The sequence below is a fragment of the Oreochromis aureus genome, linkage group 5, assembly GCF_013358895.1.
Source record: "Oreochromis aureus strain Israel breed Guangdong linkage group 5, ZZ_aureus, whole genome shotgun sequence".
Lineage (NCBI taxonomy): Eukaryota > Metazoa > Chordata > Actinopteri > Cichliformes > Cichlidae > Oreochromis > Oreochromis aureus.
In genome coordinates this window covers 25,185,243-25,211,165 of record NC_052946.1, presented here as the reverse complement: position 1 = coordinate 25,211,165, position 25,923 = coordinate 25,185,243, and the positions used below count along the sequence as shown (strand labels likewise).

At 38.6% G+C, this 25,923-nt stretch overlaps 4 protein-coding genes across 9 annotated transcripts in view; 1 reads left to right on the top strand and 3 right to left on the bottom strand.

Moving 5' to 3' along the window:
* Positions 1-365: 365 nt before the first annotated feature.
* On the bottom strand, positions 366-1,643 carry si:ch211-213o11.11 (probable G-protein coupled receptor). The gene has a single exon (XM_031757512.1). The coding sequence runs from the start codon at positions 1,641-1,643 to the stop codon at positions 366-368; it is 1,278 nt and encodes a 425-aa protein (XP_031613372.1).
* Positions 1,644-4,911: 3,268 nt separating this feature from the next.
* LOC116334185 lies at positions 4,912-10,899 on the bottom strand. 5 transcript variants are annotated; one of them, XM_031757529.2, is made up of 7 exons: positions 10,606-10,802; positions 10,384-10,396; positions 10,105-10,279; positions 9,860-10,016; positions 7,965-8,137; positions 7,491-7,719; positions 4,912-5,636 (listed from the first exon to the last, which is right to left on the bottom strand). In XM_031757529.2, exons 3-7 carry the CDS (start codon positions 10,264-10,266, stop codon positions 5,434-5,436), a joined length of 924 nt encoding a protein of 307 aa, XP_031613389.1. In that variant the 5' UTR covers positions 10,267-10,279; positions 10,384-10,396; positions 10,606-10,802; the 3' UTR covers positions 4,912-5,433. The 5 variants fall into 5 exon arrangements, with proteins under 5 accessions (XP_031613389.1, XP_039468307.1, XP_039468306.1 ...); XM_039612373.1 differs by having other exon boundaries at positions 10,135-10,279; XM_039612372.1 differs by lacking the exons at positions 10,384-10,396; positions 10,606-10,802 and adding an exon at positions 10,811-10,899.
* A 154-nt stretch (positions 10,900-11,053) lies between these two features.
* rrp9 (ribosomal RNA processing 9, U3 small nucleolar RNA binding protein) lies at positions 11,054-18,410 on the top strand. 2 transcript variants are annotated; one of them, XM_031757527.2, is made up of 15 exons: positions 11,054-11,263; positions 11,404-11,498; positions 11,597-11,709; positions 11,801-11,868; positions 12,852-12,893; positions 12,991-13,117; positions 13,249-13,373; positions 13,484-13,576; positions 13,701-13,801; positions 13,884-14,018; positions 15,429-15,491; positions 15,603-15,760; positions 15,989-16,068; positions 16,162-16,235; positions 18,193-18,410. In XM_031757527.2, exons 1-15 carry the CDS (start codon positions 11,180-11,182, stop codon positions 18,293-18,295), a joined length of 1,461 nt encoding a protein of 486 aa, XP_031613387.2. In that variant the 5' UTR covers positions 11,054-11,179; the 3' UTR covers positions 18,296-18,410. The 2 variants fall into 2 exon arrangements, with proteins under 2 accessions (XP_031613387.2, XP_031613388.1); XM_031757528.2 differs by having other exon boundaries at positions 11,055-11,263; positions 15,603-15,748.
* A 1,055-nt stretch (positions 18,411-19,465) lies between these two features.
* Positions 19,466-25,923, bottom strand: part of grm2b (glutamate receptor, metabotropic 2b) — a 29,787-nt gene continuing 23,329 nt past the window's right edge. Inside the window, exons 4-6 of the mRNA XM_031757526.2 lie at positions 24,356-25,419; positions 21,634-21,826; positions 19,466-20,135 (exon numbers count right to left, since the gene is read on the bottom strand). Of these exons, the coding sequence (XP_031613386.1) occupies positions 20,062-20,135; positions 21,634-21,826; positions 24,356-25,419 (1,331 nt within the window). The 3' untranslated portion in view covers positions 19,466-20,061. The remainder of the gene's footprint in view (positions 20,136-21,633; positions 21,827-24,355; positions 25,420-25,923) is intronic.

The window sequence follows — 25,923 nt, the reverse complement described above, 5'->3', positions numbered from 1 at the left end:
CAATAGGACAACATTTGATTGTATAATAATTACTTGTGTTGATTAATTTTCATAAAACAGAACTATTGATTGTAGATAAAGAGTAACTTTACTTTAGGCTAGCTAATAAAATTAAAGTGTTCTTTAAGGACTCGTTAAGGCTTGTTTTACCACAGTAACAACCCTTTTTTTAAAAGTCCATTTAGTAGTTCTTTGAATCTTTATAGAAACGATTCAAAGACAAAAACAGTTTTTTTCTGTATCTCTCACTTGTTATTACTGTGTGCAAAAATTTGCTTGTCATATTGCATATGATCTTTAAATAACTTAATGCCCCATACTTTCAATTATTTGTGGCACAACGCTGAGGTACAGCAGAGCATAATCTAACTGAACTCCTCTGGAATCTGTCCTGGTATCCTGAAACCAGTCTGTCCAGTATAATCCAGAGTGCCTCCAGAACTGGGAGTAGCAAAGCTTGGACGTGTCTCTAAACTGCAGCTGGTCCTGTTGAGAAACTGCAAGAAGTTCTCATGACCCGAGCCCTCCTGGCTGGACGCTGGCAATTCTATTGGCCGAGTCGAATAGCAGCGCCTTAGTTTACAAAGCTCTTCCCTAATCTGCCGATTTAGAAGCCCATAGAAAAAAGGGTTAATAGCAAATGACGAATATGCCAGCCAGGTGACTGTTTCCTCCAGGTCATCGGGGATCTGGGGTGTTGCATCAAGTATCAAATGAAGGTGGAAGGCAAAATAAGGCAGCCAGCAGATTAGAAACTGCCCAACAATGACCACCAGAGTAAGAGCAGCCTTACCACCCCCGAAAGGCCGGTCTCGGGTAATCCTGCGTGGGGCATTGCGAGTTGTAATGATGGTAGTCTGACTGTTTATGGAGTCAGAGCGATTCTTCAGTTGACTGTTTGTCCAAGAGGGCAGAGGTCCATGTTGCCGGGCAGCCACACGGGCCACTTTGTAGACATTACAGTAGACAGCAAAAATCACAACTGCTGGCAGACAGAAACAGGTGACACTGAAGAGCACAGAGAAAATACGCCTGTGGTCACTGTTGCTCCAGTGCAGTGAGCAGTGTGCTGCACTGACGGAGGTCAGGCTGCCATAAGACGGCCATCCAAACACAGTAGACAATCCCAGCCCTGCAGAAGCGACCCACACTATCACCATCACAGCCGCAGTCAGCTTCAGCGTCATCTTGACCTCATATCGCATGGGGTGAACAATGTAGTAATAACGCTCCACGCTAATAGCTGTGATGGTGAAGATGGAGGCTGCTATGAGGATTACATTGAGGAAGACATAGATCTGGCACTCCAGCACAGTGAACACCACACCAGCAAAGTATGAGGAGCTGGACACAATGCCGAGTGGCATGATCAAGATGGCACACAGAAGGTCCACTGCACAAAGATGGCACACAAATACAAATTTCCTGAGATGAGGAGCTTTGATGACAACCACAAGAACAGCAGTGTTGGCCAGAAGTGCCAGAACATTTAGGGTCACCATGAAAAATAATCCCGTGAGGTCCTTGAGACGTGTTTGTGGGTTGGGAACATTTCCCAAGTGTCTGCTGGGAGCAGAAGGCTCTATTGGCCAAGCGGCGGTGCTTTCATTGTACTCAGTCACAAATGAACTGTTCTCTTCCATGATTCATAATAAAGAAAGAGTTAAGATCTGCATTCCAGTGTCTCCCATTGTGAAGCGATGAGGCTAAAAAGTTCTTCAGACATCAAAAGAAATACACCTCACTTCTGTAAAGACAAAATGAAGAAAATGATAAATATATTAATGGCAAATTTTCATCTTTTCATTTGCATCAGATGGCTTTACTTTTGCGCAATGGAAACACTTTCTAGCAAAGCATTACGTATTATTTCGTAAATTTGGAGCTACTTTCCAATAAGTTTTGCTAAATCCTCGTCTGTATTCACCCAGTAGTTGCTCATTTTATCTGCACTGAGCCATTTGTAGTTTGTCTCAAACAGCTACCTGCTTTAGCTTGAAATGACGCTGGTAATTGAGGGCAAACTAAAACAGAACAGCTTTAGGCTGAAAATCTTTAAAATGCTCTCCAGAGCTCAGATAGCCTGCAGCTGGGTGATAATTGTTTGCAGGTTCTTTGACAGGAACAGGTCTTTTCACAAGTAGCTATATTGATTACAGTAAGGACAAAGAATGTTAACAATACACGCTATAAATTACACAAAGCACTGTTAAGGGGGTTATTTAATACTTATTAGATCATCAAATTCTAAACATATTCCAACTTTAAACCTGCATTCCTAAAGCCATATGTAGTGTAGTCTCAAGGCATGAGTTGAGATAACCCTAATGACATCACAACAACATCATTGGCCATTTAAAAAACCACATCCAGAGCCACAGAAGGCATTGCATACAACAGTTTTTAATGTACAATATTACGTTTATTGTCAAATTGATCATAACTCATCACACTAACTGTATCTGACATACTCTGCAGTGTTATATATAAATACAAACATCCGGGAATACTCACTACAACCTTCATCAAAACACACAGACGTTCACCTTATTAGTTAGGCTGTTTAAGACGGGACACATTTTGTCTCTATAGTGAGGGAGAAACATGATCAATGGGAATAATTCATGGAGGACACTGTGTTTCTCCTCTATCCATCCCCATCCTTTAGAAATGAAAGATAATGAGTGTGCTTGTTTTAGCCCAGCTGCAGTGAACTGCCTGCATTGATTAGTATGTGTTCAGTGTCACCCTTCACCATACCATCAAAGAGGAGACCTTAAACCAGAACACGCCCGACCCCTAATCGCCGAGCAATCTAGAAATAGTATATGAAACAATGTAGTAAATGTAACATTAATGCGTTTACATTTACTTTCACGTCTGTGCTGCCTTTCATGTGTCTCCCCATAAATGTATCTAACTATCTTGTTCTGATAATCATAATCAGGTTTCAGGCTGTGGAGGACGCTGTGTCCTAAATACATGTGCTCTCTATCCACCGGTTATCCACTGATTCTCTCTGCCACTGTAATCTTCTATGGTGGACAGCTATTGGCATGCCACGTTTGCACTGAGATTTATCCCCAGGAAGGACTAGTACATGTACGTTCTCATACACATTATGTAAGGCTGTCCTCGTTCTCATCGTGTTCCAGTTGCAGCCCAGAACATGTGATGTTCTTCAGTCCACAAATTACTTCTGAACTGGTTTATCTTTTCTAGCCACTACTAAGTTTCACTTTATTTGATTCTCCAAAACATTTGTAGTTATTTTACATTTATGTTTAATACTTCTGTCTGATTTTATCGCTCCTCTTGCTTTTTGTCAAATAAATCCTTTTTAAAAGCCAAAAAAGGTCTTAAAAACCATTTTTGATGTATTTAAGCTTACATAATGTTGGTGATGAGCATTTATTTCATTATCTGACTTTTCTGTTGAATTTGAATTGCACAAATACGCAGAGGTTTTAAAGAGTTCTAAACTTAACGCAAGAAATTTAAAATGATGACCAATTTTAATTAGGTTTAAAAATGAGGTCTCCAATAACTGTTAGCTCATTCTGATACAAAATGAATGACACTTCAACATGCAGCTGCAAAACTCCATCCATGTGCTACAGTATGTTGAAATGCTGAAAGTTCATAAGTGTAGGTTAATAATTTCATTCATTCATTATAATAAATTCACTAGAAGGCAACATTTCATCAGCTTGTAATGTACTTGGACTTTGTGGGTTTTAAATGCGTAGTGAACCCTATGAATTGATGCACAGTTATATTCTTAACTAGGATCATCTATCCAGTTTTTCTGAATGACATAATTTTAAACACTTTTTTATTTCTGGCATGGCTCAACTTGGTGTTAAACTTCCACAACTTCAAGAAAAAAAATTAAGGCAGTGTCAGTGAAATCTGTTAAACAAATTCTAACAATTTCAGGAAGTGTTACACAAATAAACGTCTCAGTCATTTGATCTGATATAACAAAATGAATCAACGAAATAAGTAAATATTAAAGTAAAATGCTTTACTTTACTTTGCATTTTACTTTAAGCAATGAACCGAACAAATAGAATAATATATATTCTTTCACATCAAAGTTAAGTGTTATATAATCAAATAGCGATATACTTACATCAAAGCACTTTCATTTTGAAAATTGGAGGTCCTTAAAAAGTTCTTGTAAAATAGAAATCTTCCAAAACACTCTGATATTTCAGAAACTTTGAAAAGCATCAAATTCAGTACTCAGGTGTTGCTGCAGGTGCATAATGGTCCACCGGGAACTATCCTGCTGTGTTGCAACTTCTCATGAAAACAGCTGATTTCCAATAGGAAAAAAAAGGCTTTTGAGGCTTGACAAAGGACCCCTGGGAGGACTGAGGGTATCGGAGAGAGGTGATGTGCTGTGAGTCCACTGAGGCAGCCCAGCTAGCCTGAGGGAAAGGAGGGGGAGGAGGGCGAGGAGCCAGCCTTTGGTTGTTCAAATCACATCTTTCAAGTGAGGATGACTGCATCAAACCGCCTCCCACTGACATTAACCATGTCCCACACACACTGTCTTTCATCAGTCAGTCAGTATGTGGCTGTGACTGTTACACACTGTTCTTGTTCTTACACTTGCTCCTCTATTCTCTCCATAGCTCCAGAGAACGGAAACACTGGTGTATTACTTGAATGTAATGACTCATTTACCATTTAACACACAGTACTTCCTTAATTTAGTTAACTGAGTTTCTTTCTTTTCTTTTCTTTTGTTTCCTAAAGTAGCAGTGACCTTTCACAACCAGTGGAGTAGATCAATACTACAAAAGGGGAAACAGGGGTCAGTACTGACATCTGTTGGCCGAGGAGGAAACAATACTGTAGGTTACTGTGCTGGTGTAAGAAAAGTTCAAATAACTGAAAAAATATCAGCTGCAAAACTTTATTGTTTGTTAGAGTGAAGCACAGAAAACACATGACAAACACTTTGAAACAGTTATCACATACAGTATACCTTGAAACACATTATTACCTGCAATGCACAAGTTGGAATGAACAACAGGGCAAAAATGAGATCCCTGTCCTACTTACACATGTAAAGGTCAGCTGACTGACTGATTCTAGCTTAAAAGGTTATTAACCTATAACCACTCTCTTAAATACAGTAAGAAAACCTAAGAACACTTGTTTACAGTATTAATGATTACATATGCGGCAGTTTATAGTGCTATCAAACGCCTGGGTGTGGCCACCAGGTGACACTCTGAAAACAATCTAACAGACATTAACTGCTGTCAACGTAAAAATATATATACTTATCATTCTTAAAAAATAAAGAACTAGATTTTAATGCTGAATGAACTATAGTGGACAAAAAAGGCAATCTGTGACCTATTTCTATCGGACATGAAATACGTGTGACCAACGGACGAAGACAGAGGTGAACGACTATAACTGAGAGTCACTTGTCATTGCTCCGTCGTCGGGCAGAAGCGAGGCATCTTGGCAAAAGCTTGGCTCAGCATTAGCTCTGTTTTCTGTTTTACCCAACCCCAGTCTCTTCTTCAATAATTTATCCTCATTGTTCAACTTTGTGCGGATTGCGGTTTTTATTTGGCTGCTGTCAACACTGAACTTGGCTGCCACATGATCTGCAGGAAAGAAACAGAAACCTCTGGTTATCAAATTAGTACGTACAGTGGTGTGAAAAAGTGTTTGCCCTCTTCCTGATTTCCTGATTTTGCATATTTGTCACATCTCTATGTTTCAGGTCATCGAACAAATTTTAATATTATACAAAGATAATCCAAGTTTTTAAATAATGGTTTCATTCATTAAGGGACAGCAGTTCTCCAAACATAGCTGGTCCTGTGTGAAAAAGCAATGGCCCCTCTCGTTAAATCACAAATTTACTATGATTAACCACATTGTTTTGGATAGTGTTTTACTAAAGAGGCCTGAATATTGGCAGACCTGTTGAATCAAGAAAACACCTAAATAGAACCTGTCTGACAAAGTGAAGCAGGCTAAACGATATTAAAAACAACACATCAGGATCTAAAGAAACACCTGAGAAACAAAGTCAAAGATATCTATCAGTCTGGAAAGGGTTACAAAGCCATTTCTAAGGCTTTGGGACTCCAGTGAACCAGAGTGAGAGCCATTACACTCAAATGGAAAAACTTGGAAAAGTGGTGAAGTTTCCCAGGAGTGACTGGCCTACCAAAATTACTCCAAGAGCACATCAATGACTCATCTTGGACTACATTAAGGAACCGCAGGCTTCACGTGTCTCTGTTAAGGTCAGAGTTCATGATTCAATAATAACAAATAGATTGGGCAAAGATGCCATCCATGGGAGAGTTCAAGGAGAAAACCACTGCTGACCAAAAAGAACGCAAAGACTCATCTCATATTTGCCTGAAAACATCTTGATGTTCCTCAAGAATTTTGGGGAAATACTCTGTGGACCGAGGAGACAAATGCTGACATTTTTAGAAGCATGTGTCCCGTTTCATCTTCATCTGATCTTTCATTTCAGAAAAGGAACATCATACCGGCAGTAAAATATAGTGGTGGCTGTGTGATGGTCTGGGGCTGTTTTGCTGCTTTAGGACCTGGAAGACCTGCTGTGGTAAATGGAACCATGAACTCTGCTGTCTACCAAAACATCCTGAAGGAGAATCTGTCTGTGACCTCAAGCTGAAGCACTATTCAAGCACAATGATCCAAAATACACCAGCAGGTCCACCTCTGAATGGATTAAGAAAAACAAAATGAAGACTTTAGAGTGACCCAGTCAAGGTCCTGACGTGAATCCGATTGAGATGCTGTGGCATGACCTTAAACACGTGGTTCATGCTCGAAAACCTTTCAATGTGATTAAATTACAACAATTCTGCAAAGATGAGTGGGCCAAAAATTCCTCCACAGTGCTGTAAAACTCTCTTTCTAATTTTAAACCCATCTTTTCAGAACTGCTACCCTCCATTATAACTTAGTCTCAGTCTGTTGTTACCTTGATTAGTTTTATAGTGGTTATTTTGTTTTTTTTACCTTGTGTTTTTATTTTGCTGTACTAATGTAAGGTAGCCTTAAGGGTCTTTAAAGACACCTATAAATAAAAGGTATTGTTATCATTATTAATATTAATATTTGTATTATTATTACTATTTTCATTAAGACTCATTGCCAGTTATTGCTAATGCTTGATTGTAGTTGTTGCTGCTAAGGGTGGCGATCACTTTTTCACACAGGGTCATGTAGTTTTGGATTATTTTCCCCTTAATAATTAAAAATCTTCATATAGAAACTCCATTTTGTGTTTAATTGTGTTATGTTTGTCTGATTTTTAAATTTGTTTGATGATCTGAAACGTTACAGTGTGACAAACATACAAAAAATAGGAAATAAGGAAGGGGTCCAACACTTTTTTCCACCACCATATATAGCATTTACAAAGAAGGCTGATGCTTCTAAGCCATCTTTCATGTTTCTTGATTTACCGATTAAACTTTTCAAAATCTCAGGTGGGAGCTGTGGCTTGTGGCAATCCTCTCCTGTAAAGGTATTCCTACGGCCCTGCAGAGAGTGGGTTGCCAGCGTTTCTCTATCAAAAAGTATCATGAGCAGGGCTGAAGTGTACTTCTTGTAGTCTGCAATTTCTGCAATGCGCTCATAAAGATTTTTTGGCACTCGAAGATTCTCTGAGAGATAGAGGAAATTGTGGTCATCCTGAAAAGAAAAAGAAATATCTGTTATAAAAACATTACGTTTCATTGGCGTTTGAACCCAAATTAACCACTTATAAAATAATGACTTAGTGCTAGCCTGCCTGAGCTTATAAACAATGAACATTTTAAATGAGCACCAATGACATAAAACTTGTTCTAAGATAACAAAATGTTAATGAACTGATCAATCTGCCAACTCAGTTATACAAAGAAAGTACGAAGTCTACAGCACACAGGAGCGCTGACCTCTGGTATATTATGAAGTGCTCTCATTTCTGCCTCAGGCTCAGTCAGGAAAGAGATAGTTTCATCAGAGTTTTGTGGCGCAACTGCTGCTTCGCCTCCGTGGAGAACATGATCCAGGGTGACCCGCAGTTCATGTGCCGTGTGCCTCATCTGCATCATGAGAGTGTTCATCTCTGAAAAACGTTACAAACCACTGAAGTAAAGCCGACACATGGTGAAGATATTCATCAGATAAATTATTTCATTATATGTTTACAGCATAGACTCAGACAGAAAATTAAAAAGACTGACGGGATCCAATTTTTCCCTCTGCACATGTTAGCGATGCACTAGACAGTTACACAGACGAATACTCAACATTTGACATTTAAATTTTAATAAGGCCCTGTTCTCGTCATTGTTGTTAAGAAATTCCCTTAAAGGAATTATACATTTTTACACTAATTGCAGTTAAAGTAGCTCAATTTAAACATAGACAAATGTTTAAAAAGTTAAAGTTTTAAGTTAAACAAAAAGTTTTAAGTTAAAAAAAAAAACTTAACAATTGGGTTTGCTAAATGAATGTACCACTCTAGAAAACTGCTGTGTTAGCGAATTGGCTTGAACTACTGTGCACTTGACTGTGTGTAGCAGCAGTTAATTACTGTACAGTACTTGAGCAAAAACTCTTGAGGTACCCTTCATTTCTTTATATTTTGCTAGAAAAATGGAAAACAGCTGCAATGAATTATTGAAGTGTACAAACACAAATAGAAATACAGTGTATAAGGCAAAAACAGCTTTCTTCTCATTTAAGTAATCTTCAGGAAAAGTTGTCCAGGCTTCTTGAAGGAAGCTCAAAGCTCTTCTTTGGATGTTGGCTGCCTTTTGCTCCTTTCTCTGTTTTCTCTGTCGCGCACTGCTTCAGTAATATTTGCTCTGTCAAGGCCAATCCACGACTGTGTGTTTGGAATCATTGTCAGTATAAAAAATGAAGCTGTTGACAAAAGTTTGACTCAAAAAAATTCAAATTTGCCATACCCATTTTCCTTCCTTACGATTGGCTTCTTGACAGCCACCCTCCAGCTGAGACTGTTTGTGATGAGGCTTCAGTGAACAGTAGATGGATCAACTGAAAGGCCAGATGCATCTCCTCAGATCTTTTCTGGCTTTTTTCCTAATTATTAAGGACATGACTTTCACATACTGTAGATATTTTTCTAACTAACACTTCTTTTGTCCTCTGCTTATCCAGTGACCACAAATTCTATAAGGACACACTTCCCACCATGTTGAGATGTACCAACTTTTAAGCTAATAGCTCTGTGAAAATTACCATGATGGTGCAAAAATACTATTTTATGCCCATCAACATAAATTATCTTTGGCATATTCAGTTCATTTAACTAAAGAAATGGGAACAAATTACATGCTTTTCGCCACAGGCTGCTAGTAACAAAGAGAGTAAAGATACAATTTAAAATGAACTCTTTGCTAAGTTGTCTGGAAAGTGTAGTCAAAACACTGATTCATCTCCTCACTTGGGTGCCTTTTTATGCTTGAATGATTCATAGGTCAGTCTTAAGTGGATTAACAAAGGCAAAAGATTTCCTTGGAATTGCCAAGTATAAGAACTCAACTGAAAATGAGTGAAAAAGCAACCAGTGACCAAAGAAAAACTTTGGTGAAAGAGCTTCCTGCTCTTCCACTATAAAAAATTACAGGAAGGTCTAACTCCCAGGAAGGAAAATACAAAGAAATGCAGGATGACTCATTCCGATTTGTCCTTGTAGTATTTAAACCAGTTGTTAGAGTAATGTGTGTGCTACAATAAATATTAATGTGGTCTCACGGTATTTTTAAAGGATATAAATTAATTGATTGATTGATTGATTAGTTATTTTTTTCCCACCCACCTTTGAGTTCCCTCAGCTCTCTCTCTGCCAAAATTCTGCATCTGCGTTCATATTTCAGTTGTGCCTGTAGCTGCTCTATTTTCATGAGAAGGCTGATGGTGTCTGTTCTGATTCCCGGGCTTGCAACATTTTCTTCATCAAATTCAATAGTGTCAAGCTGCCACAAGAGTCGAAAAAGAACAAATAAAGAAAATCCAAGTTATACACAAGTTATTTATTCTGATAATTAAACAATGAACTCTCACGTCATTGTTGGGATAAGGTGAGTAGCTGGCCTCTTCATGGAGCCTGAACTTATCCTCGCCTGAATGACAGCCAAACTCTTGTGCATCTGTAACGTTATCGATCTTTATCATCTTCACGGGCGGCTGTGCTGGAGTCGCACCTGCGTCTCTCTTGGGTGGCATGGTGGTGAACAATCTGGGAAGAGTAAAAAGCACGTTGACACACCAAGTGCTGCTGCTTTTCTGCACAGGACGAACTCAAAGTTGGAGCCAAACTTTTTTCTTTTTTTTTTCACTCACTCAGCGACGATCTCTGCTCGTTTTAAACTCCCCCATGCAAAAACAGAGAGAGAAAAAAAGGTTTGCAGTCAACCTTGCATCCCCCTCCCGCTGTCTCATCCCCCCTCCTCCTACCTACTACTAGCCTCCAGCTGCTGGAGCCAATGAGTGATGCAAACTGCATTTCAATACATGTTCAAATACACGTGATATTTACTGTGCGATAGTTTAGAGGAGCCTCACCTCAGGTTGAGCTCAACGACAAACTGTAAACACAGTCACTGAAGACAAAGGCAGTGCAGTACATGGAAATACTGCGTAGTAGAGGAAGTAGTAATACTACTGCAGTAGTACAGTACATAGATCCTGATATAATTAGGGAATTTTTTTAACCGCCGCGCATAACGTTTTCGATTAAATATGTGTGAAATACTAATCTTATGTTTACCTTCCACTGTGTGTGGCGCGTACATTTATGGGATTACCGTCTTGTCAAATGCATATTTTTACAATTATGTGCGGAACAAAGCTGCGAAAACTTATTCCCCGAGGGAAGTATTTCGCCCCAGCACAATTTCCTGTTCATGGAAATACCTAAATGGGCCAATTAAAATCCAGAATTTTAATAAAGGGCGGGACATGTTAGAGTGAACGTGACTATTGGCCAATCAGTGTGCCCTCGCGGCCCATTTGAGCTTCCTAGTTTGGTTGCAGTCGACCCATGTGGGTTAAATGTTGACTTGCGGCTTGAGAAAGTTGAAGAGTTAACTCTGCATAACTGTTGTCAGTTTTGAAACGCTGCTTGTTGCGTTTCGTCATGTCTTCATCATTCTTTATAAAAACAAAAGAAAACCCCAAGTTTGCCAAGAAGGGAAAAAATACAGCGGGCACGAAGCGAAAGGTAGGTGAATTGAACCGTTAGCGGATAAGCTAAACCACAGGGATGGCTCGTGGCTTCTTAGCTGATTTCCACTGTTGTTATAACGCTTTTATTTACGCGTTTGGGGTAGATACATCGTGTTTTTTCCACCTCTTTCGCAGGGTGATGTCGATCCTACCGGAAAAGGCAAAGTACGAGCGAAGAAATCGAGCTCGAAATATAATGAAGAGATTTCCAGCGACTCAGAGACGGAGAGGTGCGTTTTCAGTGGGGGTTATACATTAATCACAAGCTTTTGGCCTCTAAATAAAAGCACGAGTCTTAGTGATCTTTGTGATGATTTGATTTTTCCAGTGCCACAGCGCCAAAGAAAAGGCAGTCCACCGAGCAGATTGAGTATGAGGAGACTCCACAGGAGAAGAAGCTGAGATTAGCTAAACTTTACCTGGAACAGCTCAAGGAAGAAGGTAAACTTGTGTCATTTACACAGACACAACATTAAAATTCATTATTGCAGACAGTGGCAGAATGAATGAAATGAATTCTTCTTATCTTCAGAGGAAAAGAAAGCAGAAGAAGCCTCCTTTGAGACAGATCTAATTGCCGGAAGACTTCAAGAAGAAGTGGTAAGACATTTCCTATGTGAGCCCGTTTAAATGGTAGTTGTAGCACCGGGGTACCTTACATGACTTGGTTATTACACTGCCAGTTGCATGTGTTAAGCTATGTCTCTGTGTACTAACGTTTACTCAGATTGTCCCCTCACAATGAAAATATCTAGTTGCCAACTCTACACCTAACATTACAAACTGTTGAGCCTGTTGGCCAGATGTTCCTTAGATCATGCTATCATGAACGACGTTCATCCTGTCATTAATTGAGATTTTACTTCTGGCCGATTTGCACTTGCTTCTTGTGTGACTGGATCGCTCTGTGCTGGGTAGTAACACAAGTCCTCCTGAATATGTAGCAGAAATGTGCTCAGTTTTTTGTTTTTGTTTTGTTTCAGTTTTTTTACTTGAGGTATACATTTAATGATATCTGTGGGTCCTTATATTTTGGCGATAATTATTATGCTCTCAATTCCAAAAAGTTGATTCTGTTCATCTGGATGTAGTATTTTCAGTGGGAGAAACATTTTGTCACTCATCAAAGTGACTTCTTCAGTCTCTGAAGACTGACATGACTTCTTCAGAAGTCACTTGGATGAGTGAATTGACAGTACTGAACAGGTTGATCAACATAGTGGTAGACTACACTTCAGAGTTTCAGAGGGTTTTGCTGTTATGACATTCTTATGGCAGAGATTCAACTCAGATGTCTAAATCAAATCTTAATAAGGTTTTTTTTGTTCCCGATGTAAAAATGCTGATGTGGTCTTCTGGGTTGCAGTTCAGTAATTTAAAAGAATTTACAGCTTTACATCTTATGATCAGATGGAAGAAATATTTTGGTTTTACTTGATCACGTCACTCAGACTTCTGAAGCCTTTGTCCCATCGATACAGTTTTTTATTTGGATTTACTGGACTTGATTTGCTGGACTTGTGTTTATAATATTGATATTTCTGTGGATGTGAGTTTATTTTATTTTTTTCTTCTCCCATCAGCTTGAACAGAGAGGAAAGCTCCAGCGGCTCATCGCCAAAGATGTAATTATCAGAATTTTCATCTTTTAATCCCGCTGTGTGTCTAATAAGAAGTTTAATGTCATTTATTTCTGTGTGTTTTTTGTTTGCTTGTTTTTAGCTCATACCACCAGATCCTTCAGAGATCAGGATGTTCAGAGGACACAAACTTCCAATTACATGCCTGGTCATCACTCCAGATGACAAGAACATCTTTTCTGCTGCCAAAGACTGCTCCATCATTAAATGTTAGTGTATAGTTAATCCTTATAATTTTTTTAAACTCCTGTCATGAAAACCAATTCAAATTATTTCACAGTTGTGAAGGCTAATACTTTAACAATAATAATAATAATACGTTTGAAAATGTACTCATTAGGGGATGTTGGGAGTGGTAAAAAAATACATACAATACCCGGTGGAAGGAAGGGTACAGAGGATCGCCATGTTGGACATACAGCCCACATCTTGTGTATGGCCATATCGTCGGATGGCAAGTACTTGGTGAGTCGTTCTTCCTCAGCAATTCCTGCTTTTACCAATTTTGGGAATCCAGCATATTCTACCTTTCTTACCAAAGTGTGACCATAACGTCTTTGTTTACATATTTTTAGGCCACTGGAGACATGAACAACCTGATCATGATTTGGGAGGCAGAATCGTGTAAACATTTGTATAAATTTACAGGACACAAAGGTGCTGTGTCGGTATGTTCTTAATGTTTTTTTTCCCCCTCACTAGTTGGCTACAATTTTGACATTTTAACATCTCAGCTGTGTGTAGGTGATGCCTGCAGTTCTCTTATAACACAATCTTCTTTTTCTTTCACAGGGCCTTTCATTCAGGAAGGGGACTCATGATCTGTACAGCGCCTCTCATGACCGCTCAATCAAAGTGTGGAATGTGGATGAGAATGCATATGTAGAAACTCTGTGAGTGATCAATCAGAAAATAATTTCTCACATTCATTTGGCTCTAATGTGTGAAATTAACTGTGACTGTAAATTCCTGTAGCTTTGGCCATCAGGACTCGATCACAGGACTGGACAGCCTGAGCCGTGAGCGCTGTGTGACTGCAGGAGGGCGGGACGGTACTGTACGGGTGTGGAAGATAGCTGAAGAGTCTCAGCTGGTGTTCCATGGCCATGAGTGAGTCTCTTGACTTCTGTGTGTTGCTTGTTCTCACCAGTGTGCACAAATTCAGGTGCTTTGTCTGTTTGTTTGTTTTTTGTTTATTTGTTTTTGTTTTTTTAGATTCATATAAAAGCATTTAATAATTGCACAGAAATGTTCTTAGCCTGCATTAAAAATGTATGCAAAATTACCATCTGAAATAATAGAATCTGAGAGTGAAGCCAGAGTGTTTCCACAGGAGTGGTAGTTGTCATATTATTTATTTTTAAACACAAAAAGCGATGCTTGGCTGAAATAACAAGTATGCTGAATATTGTTTCCCCAAAGACAAACTGGCTCACGTTAAAACTTTTGACATTGTAGTTGGTGTGGGGGGAAAAAAAAATACTAAGCAGAACTTAAGAAAGAGAAGACCGTGGATACCAAGGCGCACCTCATCTGTTGGCTTGAGATGGGAAATTCATGGGAAATATTGAAAAACATCCATATTCTTCAGCATATGCAGTAAATAGTTATAATAAGATAGCTAGTACATATGAAAAATGTTAAAGTCTACACATTCTCATTATTTTGTTCTTTATAGGCAATTTAATATTTTATAGTGTTGTATTTAATTCTAAATTTGAGCATTTTTGGAATAGGGTAAATATTGGCCAAAACAGAAGAAATAATAAGGAAATATTGTGCTAATACACATGGTTTACACGCACATGTGTTCACAAGCACTGTTTGTGAATCAATGATATTTTACTTTTTTGCCAGGAAGAATAAATTAATAAATCTAAAAATACAAACCACTGGGAAATTATTTTTGGACACTGCAAATGTCAGCTAAACCACTAGAAGAAAGAAGTGGCTCGGTGGTGTAGTTGTTAACACATGAACTGAAGATCTTTTGCATGTAAGGTTAAAGACCGAGAGCAAACAAACCCAGAGTCAAGCTACTCTGAGAGCCAGTCCCAGGCTTGGATAAATGTTGTGTCAGAGGGTATCTGGCTGTGCCAAATCATACACGCAGATCCCATCTGCTGTGGCAACCCCTAGGGAAATAAGGGAGCGACCAAAAATGGCCAAAAATCAACACACAATTTCTCATGGATGATCTTGCTCTTCTGCTGCTGGCACTATACTCTCATATAAAGTTATACAAGAGTATTGTTTGTTACTCTCTTTTTGACTGCTGCATGTTTTTTACTGTCCCTCTACCATTAAACATGTCTGTTGGTTGGTTTATATAAAATCCTTTGCTATTAGATTTATTGGAGTAATTTTCATTCTGAAAATGTAACAGCACAGCTTGATTTTTTTTTTTTTTTTTTTTTTTAATAGATGTACACATTCATAAATGCATATTTATTTATACTCTTATTTTTCTTTAAGCATACAGTGAGACTGACAACTCTGATTTTGTTGTCTTTTCTTAAGGGGTTCAATTGACTGTATCCAACTCATAAATGAGGAGCACATGGTAACAGGAGCAGATGATGGGTAAAACTTTGCTGCTATTTTTATGTTGATTCAGTTTCTTTCTCTCCATTTTTATTTTACTCGGGGTGTAATGGTGTGAACTAACTCATTCATATTTCCTGACAACCTCAGCTCTGTGTGTCTTTGGAGTGTCAACAAGAAGAAACCTCTCAGCACAGTGAAACGGGCCCACGGTTGCCATGGTGATGCAGGGATCGAGCAGCCTCATTGGGTCTCTTCAGTGGCGGCACTTCAGAACTCTGATACTATTGCCTCAGGTGCCTATAGCTGTGAGAAACCTCTTCATGTGCTTTTCAGTAACACATGGACCCGTTTTCATACGCAGGATAATTTAAATAAAGTGTTTCACGGGTGATTTGTTTGAATGCAGATGTATTCAGTGCAAGTAATAAATTCATTCCTGATGAAAAGGATATCAAAGTAATACATTAGCCTAGGTTGGCGTTTAAGTAAGCTGTTGTCGTTTGGCTTTGTTTAACAACGGATCTTCCTTGCAGGTTCCCACAACTCAGAGGTTAATGTGTGGAAATGTGGCCAGAATTATCGTGGGCTGGAGCCTCTGTTCAGTGTGCCAGTGGTAAGCAGTTAACCCTTTCCTCTCATTAAAAAAAACCAAAAAATAAGTTGCATAAATATTTATTTTCTTTCCCTACTTTCCTTTCCTGCCTAGTCTGGTTTCGTCAACAGTTTGAAGTTTTCAAGCTCTGGTCAGTTCTTGGTGGCAGGAGTTGGACAGGAGCACAGGTACATTCATACTCATGTTTCCATAGAAACTAAAGTCCTGAAAACTAATGAATGTCAGCGCAAGTTCATGTTCAGTGGACAAAACATCCACTAGGTGGCAGTGTTAATCCATCTTTGACATTTTAGAATTTTTAGGTCGCTTAAGTCCTGACCTGGCCTCATTTATAGAGTTATGCAGTTACTGAGGGTAACCCAGGAAGTATGATGTTGGATAATTTCACACTTGTCATGTAATGTTTTTAGTTTAGCTGAATGCAAGGTAAAATAAAATGTGCAAGTGGATCAGATATTTCGTTTTGGTGTGTCGATCATAGTTACAGATTTTACAGAATGACATGTAAATATGAACTTTTTTTTTTTCTTTAATTTGATTGTAGCAACATATGAAACAAAAACAGTGTTAAACTTGACCACTGTGAAAAATGCTGAGGGGAACTGACAGTGATTATTGTAATTTGAAATCCAAAATGTTTTCTTGTGTACTGGAGGGTTTGAGCTGCTCTATAGTAAATCCATCCATCCACTCGTGGCTGTAGCTCAGGTCATCTACTGATTGGAAGGTCAGTGGTTCGATCCCTGGCTCCCCCTAGTCTTCACTCCAAATATCATTGGGCAAGATATTAACCCAAGTTGCTCTTCCATTGGTGTATGAATGTGTGTGAATGGTACTAGGCACTTAGACGCATAGAAGGCGGTGCTTGTGTGAATGGAGTGAATGTGGCATGTTGTATAGAGTGCTTTGAGTACTCTGGGAGAGTAGAAAAATGCTATATAAGAATCAGTCCATTTTACCATTACCAATACCATTCCACTTATCCTTTTCAGGGTTGCGGGGGGAGACTATCCCAGCTACCATAGGGCGAACTGTTCTCTACAGTACAGTTTAATTAATCCAAAACCTTGTCTGACAGATATAGGATTTTTAAGACTAATACCAATATTGATTTGGATTTTTGTAAATGGTTCATATTGCAAGGTATTGACCAATTACTCGTTTGCTCTCTGCATCAGCTGTTGCTGATCCATCTGTTGCTTATAGGGAAGTTGCAGATTGCCTTCATATGCAACATCAAAACTTATAACTTATCTGAAGGGATCTTGTCTCTTCTTTACTTTGTAAATGTTCATCAGTCATTATAAATACCAAAACCTCGGGATCAGGAAATGGCCAAGCTAAGATGTCAGTCAGACTAATTGTGCCTCCAAAGATGTGCAGGTTACTCATACTGTGTGCATTAATACTGCTCTATAGCAGTGTTTTTAAATTGTGTACTGATAACACATCAGGTGGTCCCCCACCCTTTTTTATTTCCGAAGGTGCAATATCCGTGTTTTCCCAAAAAGTTTTATTGGAGCATTGGAGAGGTGCTTTTTTTTTTCTTTTTTTTTTTTTTTACCTTACCTGAATCCATCTTAGATGAGCTCGGGCTCAGAGACAGCTTCTGCATTTCTCAATCACTGTTTATTCCCTCGAGGTTTTTGCTTTGCGTGCTAGAGTTTTAATGAACTGACAGTTTTCAGGAGTGTGCCTGAGCCTGTGCATTGATTTCTACTTCAGAATTGTCTGTTTCCAGCACGGTGTTGCCTGAGGACCCACAGATCACAGACATTAATTACTGGTTTTCAACCTTTGCGCAAAGAGATTTCTCCGGATCTCTGATTTTAATGTACCGTAGATGATGAAATTTTTTGCAGTCTTATATTGAGAGTGGGCAACCCATCCTCAATTTTTCTTCTGAAAGCCTCAAGCTCACTGTGGTGATCGTTTAATACAAAATGTTTTTGACCTGTTACCAGATATCAGATTTAAACAATTTCTCCAGTGTTTTATTACTCCATCCCTCCTTCTTCTTATTTGTTTTTTAATTAACAGTCCATATGGTGGTTAATGATTATCTTCAGTGAACTTTTAGTGTTAAAATAATGATTTGTGAATAAATCTTTGTTTTGTTTACAGATTGGGACGATGGTGGAGACTAAAGGAAGCCAAGAATGGAATTTATGTTATTCCTCTTAAAAGGAAACCTTCTAATCCAGAGGAAACCAAAATCGCTGAATAGAAAACTGTTAAATGTTTTTCCTTTTTTTTGTAAATTAAAGATCTAAAAATAAAATCTGTTTTTTTTTTTTTTAACTTACTGTAAAAAAAAATAAAATAAAATAACATAAAATCCAGACAGTATCTCTTCATACAGTTGTTGCCTGTGGATTCCGCTTCCTCTTGTTATTAAAAGACAATAACAGCTTCTGGTTTAGTGAAGAAGTCAGAGCATTGTTGGTGAGGCGTCCCTGCATAAAAATAAAGTGCAAAGAGGCTGAATTGTAGGAGAGAGGAAAAAGACTTGCTGGTTATATTTGTGATCATAAAGTTCTGAAGTGTCATGATGTTCTATGAAAGTTAGGCTGTAAGTGTGTCTGGCAAAGTGATGACTGCTTCTGTGTGTTGGGTATTGGAGGAGTCAGATGAAAAGTTGTGAATCATAGATATGGTGGTAGAAGACCAGCATATCATTTGAATCTCATAAAAATGTAATTGAAAAGATATTGGCATCTTTTAGTAATAAGAAAAAAAAACAGTTTACAGCTTATTTCTACTTTTGCTTTACTTGACATTTACTTGGTATTTACAGGAGGGAAAGTACACCAAATCTTTTAATTATACGAGTGATTTGTCAGACCAGCCTTGGGGACTGCAAGCTGTTGACTAGTGACATTATGTCAGTGACAGTTATTTTTATACAATAACCAAGAATCGCCTTTTTGGTATTTGCACCATCTTCAGTCATCCTGCAGGTGTCCTCTTAGACCCTGGTGGACATGTTGATGCCATTTTCATTAGGAATCGTTTTTATTACCCATCTCTTAATTTTGTTTGACATATAGGGAGGAAAAACAGTATCATCTTCTTTCACAGTTAAACATGCAGACATTGACATTTAAATTTTTAATAAAGTCACTTCTATTTATGCTGCAGGCAGACAGTGGGTACAGTTTCACATTTAAAACTCCAATCCGCATAAAATATGTGAATGTAGGATTCGTGTGAACTTTTTATTTTTCATTTACAATTGCAGGTACTCAACTATTAAAACAATAGCTATCCTGCACTAGTTTGGTAACTGAAAATTTACTGAAATGGCAGAAATCTGCTAATCCTGCATCCAAATCTCAATTGCGGTTCTTGTGCATAGCTCCTCTGAATTTGACAGCGAAGAACTGAAAGTGGGAACCCAAACAAAGTAGAATTTGATCTTTTAATATTAAAAAAAGAACATTTTATTTACATAAATTACAAGTAAGCACGCACTGCTATACCAGTCTACATTAACACACGTCCTTTACGTTGTCTAGTTGCCTAGTTTCCATCACGTTCACTATAGTTAGTCACACATTTTGCTTAACAGAAGGGCTAACTTTATCTCAAAGCATTTTTTTGTCAATGTCTAAACATCTGGATATATTCACAGCACTGTAAGAACACAATAAGAACAGCCTTTTGTTTTTGTATAACACTATTGCTTCACAACCACCCATTTGACAAGACTCTTTAGGACAAGGCACGGTGCATTTAATCACATCTACCTGTAAACCAAGGAGACCACAGCATATTAAATCTATACAAAAAAAAAGGCTTTACAGTTGATACATACTGCTCGCTGTAAGAACATCGTTACGCTTTCACAGTTAGAGTTACCATTGCCACTGTCAGTCTAGTTATCTCTCTGCAACATGTTAGATGCCATGGGGGCTCCGTCATCCACAGCTCTGTTGGATGGAAGGATGATTGATGACGGGATGGTCGCTTGTGCTTAGAGAGGAATGTTTTTCACAAAGAGGATGTTGTGGAGTCCACCACTTCTCGCCCGTTGCAAACTGCTGGCACATAGTTGGAGGCTGATCCTGAGGGAATAAAAGCAGTGATGTTAGAGTTCCTGCAAACCAGCGATAAAAGCTGCAAGGAACATTATGGAAGTGGTCCAAATACATTAGGCACCCTGTCTTTAAGTACAATTTTGAGGTATCCTTTTTGTACATGACTTTTATTGTGAAGTTTATTTGGCTGATCAAGATTATACAGACTTGCACATAAAACGTTACAAAACGATACAGTTTCTGTCCGGTTGCTTCATCACCAGCTATATTTGAACAATGTGAAATATGCAACCAGAAATCCATCACAGCTTACAGTGCTATTTTCAAGACAGTATCCTTACATTGTTGAATTCCTACTTTTAATTGCAGCAATTAAATACTTCTTAGTCCTTGCAACATTTTTTTTTTCTGACAACAGAAATCACTTTGGTCCAAGAGACGAGATAAAGCGTAAAGTGTCAGAAGCCTTTCAATGCGCAGCTTTTGTTTGAGGTCTCCCAGCTATAAAAGAGTAAATGGCACACTCACTATAGAACCATGTAAACGTCTCATATATATTTAATGTGTTTTTTTTGTCTGTGAACATGGTCAGTTTATTAATTGGTTTCAGATAAGACTTTCTCTTATCCAGCATGAAAAGAAAAACATAATGGCCTGGTTATTAATTGCAGAGCTATGCTGATGTAAAACCACAGAAACAAGCAGGAAAAACCTTTCAGTATTATATAGAAATTTCTTCACTTTTACACATGTTCCATCAAATAAGAATAATACTTTTTTTTAATTAAATAAATGATATTTTAGTGTTTTACTGCAGTGCCGTCATTTTGATCTGAGTTTCACAGTGAAACTGTCAACTGTTACCCAGTTTTATTTCTGATTTTATTGTGAAGCACTTTGTTATTTTTATCTGTGAAAAGTGCTATATAAATACATTTTAATTACTTACTTTTTTGTACTACTGACTTAATTTTTTATTATGGAAGATGTATGGGAAAAGGTATCTTAGCTTAGAAACAACACAGACAGGCATATTCTTATTTGCCTGCCAGCACCTCACAAATTTAAACACTACTGTATATTTCATTTACAGTGCTGTGAAAAAGTAATTGCCCCCTAAACCTAATAACTGGTGTTGGTACCCCTGGCAGCAAGAACAATGCGACAAAGCATTACTCTTTCACACAGGGCCAAGTAGGTTTGACTGGGCTTTTTTTTCCTGTGAAGTGTGACAAATCTGCAAAAAAATAACATAAATAAATACAATTAAAAACAAATTATTAATTAAAATAATAATAATTAGAATCAACTGAAATGGGCAAATCCTGAAACAACAGTTTTTTTCAGCTTGCAGCCCATTTGTGTTCGTCTACAAATTAAATAATCTCAAACATTAATACGTTTTACGTAGACTGATTGTTTAATATTGGAGAAAGCCATGTTAGCTGATAAGTTATGTTAAATCTCCTGGCTGTATATTCATATTTACCATGGTAGTCTGATTATGTATACTCTGCATTTGTACCTTTTGAGAAGCTGGAGCTGGGAGCAGAGGCAGATGTAGAAACTGTGGTACTGAAGCGGTTGGTTGTGACTCTTAGTGTGGCCACATTTTTCTGGGGCTGAAAAAGGATGATGTGGACCTTTGGGGCGAAGAGGCAGCCGAGAACCACGGAGCCACTCAGACTGACGGAGATGCACATGGTGGTGGTCTGTACCTGGGATGAAAGAGAGCGTGTGTGTAATGATGGCTACATCAGTCTGCTCTTGGATTTTTTTTTCATTTGGTCTTCAAAAAGACTAATGAAGTTCATTCAAAGGCCACCTGGTCCCAGTTCTTCTCTCACACACAGCCTTTGATCAAGTCACTCATATTTTCATTTATTCCCTATTCTGGTTATTCACAAACCTTTAATCCAATGTGTGGCTCCTTTCAAACATCTATTAATCAATCTTTAAATTTCCGTCTTTTCTAAAAGTCAATCAAAAACCAAACACAACCCTGTAACAAATATTCACTTACACATGGATATAAGCTTTACTAATAAATAGTGATATAATAAATTAGTTGTTTAACAGAAGGTTAACAACTGATAATCAACTTTTTGTTCAAGAAACAACAAGCAAAAGAAAACGTTACCTGGATGGAATCGAAATGAGAAATCAAATTTGTCCCTTTCAGGTTTCTTATAGTTATTATTCTCACATTATTAGCCATATTTTGCATTTTAAACAGCGTGTGGTTTTCAACTGTGTTTGTTAGCAATTCTAATTGTCCATTTGTATGCGCATGAACATGAGGGCAAGAAGTCGAAAGAGGGATAAGCACAGCTGGCCATCCTGGAAAGTCGGGGCCTTGTTAGTCATATTTCAGCTGCTAATGTGAGCTGACTGCTGGGGTCATCTTCCTGAGCTCCGTCTCTTCCCACCCCACTGGTTACCCCTGCAGTCCAGGAACTTCTATTTGCAGAACCACAGCATGAAGTGAAATCTCTCCCAAACATACTGCACAATAACAGCACTGCAGAAATATGAGAAGTCATCATGCATTTCAACTTCAAAAATAAGTAGTGAAAAGCACCACCAGGACTCCTGGTAACATAACTTCGCCTTCTCTCTGCAGCTCCTAATCTTTTTCAGCCATAAAGATAACTTTCTAGCAGCTATTCCCTTTAAACAGATTACACAAGTAATTAGAAACCACCAGTGTTTGCAACAGCACAACATGAGCTGTATTTGTATGATGTATTTCATTGTTAGACATTTGCATTTAATGTCGTTTTAGCTTATTACTCTTTCTTAAATTTCCTTCCCTTTTATGAAGCACAATTTAATGTACTTTAATTTAGCCTTTAAGAGGTTGTTTAAGAACCAAACTATGAATGTTTTATTACCCAGTGAGTAACTACAGAAACTATACTGTAGAAAGAAGAGGGAAATTAATTAAAGGTTTTGAACATGAAAGAAAATGTGTCTACGTAACTGCAAAACCGTGGGCTCATCATGATTCACTAGGCTACCCTCATTACAATATTCCCGTGTTATCCAACTCTAATTTGAAATGTGGCAGCTGAACCCACAGCCATTGTTATTGTTGTCACACAGAACCAAATCATCAAGATCTCCAGAGTGGTGTGAAACCCCTCATTCCTTCAGTTAATCTCTGGGTTGCAATTTTAGTACGAAGCCTTACTTTCTACAAAATGTATCTGGTCTCTTAAGGGCCACTAAGGATCAGGAAAGTTGGCTTTTGGTCCATGGATTGAGTACCCGAAAGGCTGCTTACAACAGACATGAAAAGCCAGAGATTTCTCATGATACAAACCTTGTGTGACCCTGGACCTCCCCCCATCTGTTTGCACAACAAAGGCCTTGTTGCACACTTCGACCAAAATGCTGTGACAGTAGCCTTGGGACTGCCTAAGGCATCAGCACTCATAACTTACATGGTCTGTCAGTTTTATGCTTAATGTTTTGTCTTATTTACCCTATGTCACATTGCACAGATAAATAAATGCATTTATATATGCAGCTATTAATAAGACAAATATTCTCATTTATGGCTTGCTATTATCACTAAGGTCAGAATGCATATTCAGCATGTTTATTCAGTGTAGTTTGATGCACTACAGACTAAATTTAGCCTGCAGTGATTTTTTTTAAAGGCTAAATGCTGCAAAAACATTATCCCCATGCGACAACTCTGTAGCAGATTTGTCAAATTTTCTATTAGGGAGGTTGTGTCACAAAATGGGCAACAGTAGGCCGCTCAAAATGATTTTTAATACAGACCATAATGTTGCTTATTGTGTTCCCTGTATGGGTTCCCACTGGGATTTAGCCTAGGTTTTTACAAACAAAACCTATTGTAAATCTCTAGAATCCATCTTTTAGCTGAAAAATGGGTCAAAGAACATTTAGTAATGCCACGATTTAATGAATCAATCTGGCTGTCTTTAACTATTTCTATGGGTAGATTCAGACCTGATCTGTCTCCAGAGTCTTTGTTGTTTTCTTGAAAGATCCTTCAACTCACATGAAAAGAAAGCTTTCATGAGTCTAGGTGAAGGGGATCAAATGGAATGTGAAAGTGACACCTTCTTCAGGGATGGTAAACACACAGGGGACAGTCATTTATAGACTTTGTTTGCACTACTCCACATAAGTTGGCTTTAGAGGTTTATAGAAATATGAATTATAAATACTCAATTTACTATTCATCAGGAAAAAAAATCATGGATAGTTACCCTGTAGTCACTGGCTGTGACGTAGAAGATAGGCTGAAAGGCGAGCCAGATGATGCAGGTGGTGTACATGGTAAACCCAATGAACTTGGCCTCGTTGAAGTTTTCGGGGCACTTTCTTGTCTTGAAAGCGTAGACAGTGCAGAGGATGATGAGAATGCAATTGTAGGTGAGAGAGATGAGCATGCTGGTGTCCCTACTGTTGCACTTGAGGGTAACAATGTTTCTCCTCTCTGGGCTCACCTCCTTTCGAACCCCTGGCACCTCCACAAGCAGCCAGATAACAGCCACTAGAAGCTGGCAGGAGATAAGAGCACCACAGATTGCTACCTGGGAGGCCGGGCTGATGAAACGTGGCCGCTGCGCTCCATCCTTTACCCCACTGAAGATGCGAGCGATGCGGTTGGTCTTGGTTAGGAGAGCTGAGTAACATACTGCGAAGGAGGTCCCCAGGCCTAGACGGCGTAGGGTGCAAACAGCTGTGGAAGGCTTGGTGATGTAGATAAAGGTCATGCTGTAGCACATCAGCACTCCCAACAACAGGATGTAGGAGAGCTCACGTCCACTTGCTTTAACCACAGGTGTTTCATTGTGCTTAAAGAATACGCCTACTACGGACAGGGTACACAGTATGCCAAGGCAAGAAATGGTAACAGGCCCAATAGCCCAGGCATCCTCCCACCGGATGTATTCTTCAGGCAGATCATAGCAGCCAGTCAAGTTAGCCAGAGGCCACTGACCAAAACTACAGTCAGCACAGGTGAACTCATCCTGCAGGTACTGGTAGGGCTGACAGGGAATACAGATCCAGCAGCACACATCACCAGGCTGCATGCTCTTCACTTCATTCTTCCTGCAAGGGTCACTACATTGGGAGGTTGGTGGCACATCACCACGCCAGGGCACCATGGTGGTATTCAACGTCAGGTTCTGGTCCCAGTAACCAACTTTCTTGTAGACGAACTTCCCCTCTTCTTTGTGATAATGAAAGATGTTGTAGCGGCTTATGCCATCACCACTTGAATCAAAGCGCACCATGTTCTCTGTGTCTGCAGGTTTGAATGGTGCTGGTGGGAAGCATAAAATACAGCAATGAAGACTTAAAGGAAATATAAAGGATTTAAAAATTCAAAGCCAGGAATATAATAATAATAATATAAGAATAACATAAAAGGCAAAAAAAGAAAAAGAGAGCCAAAGTTCAATTCATAGACTGAAGAACAGTGCTATGTTTTTGTATAATTTAAATTACTTCATAAAAATACTGTTTTTTTCTGCTATTCATGTAACATGTAAATGCACTGCATTATATACAGCTTTTCCTAACAATCCCTCTAAGCCCTTTATACTACAAGTCACATTTTTAACATAAGACACTTTCACGCATATGTTGTTAGAGTTCAGGAGGGCAATGGCACTTTGACAGCAAATTAGAGGATCCAAGGATCCAAACCACTGACCTTAGGATTAATGCACCTATTCAACACCTATTCAACCTCCTGAGCCACAGCTGTTCTCTGAATGTGTTCATTCATTCGTCCTGTCAGTGCTATTTTCAGAATAGTATGTTG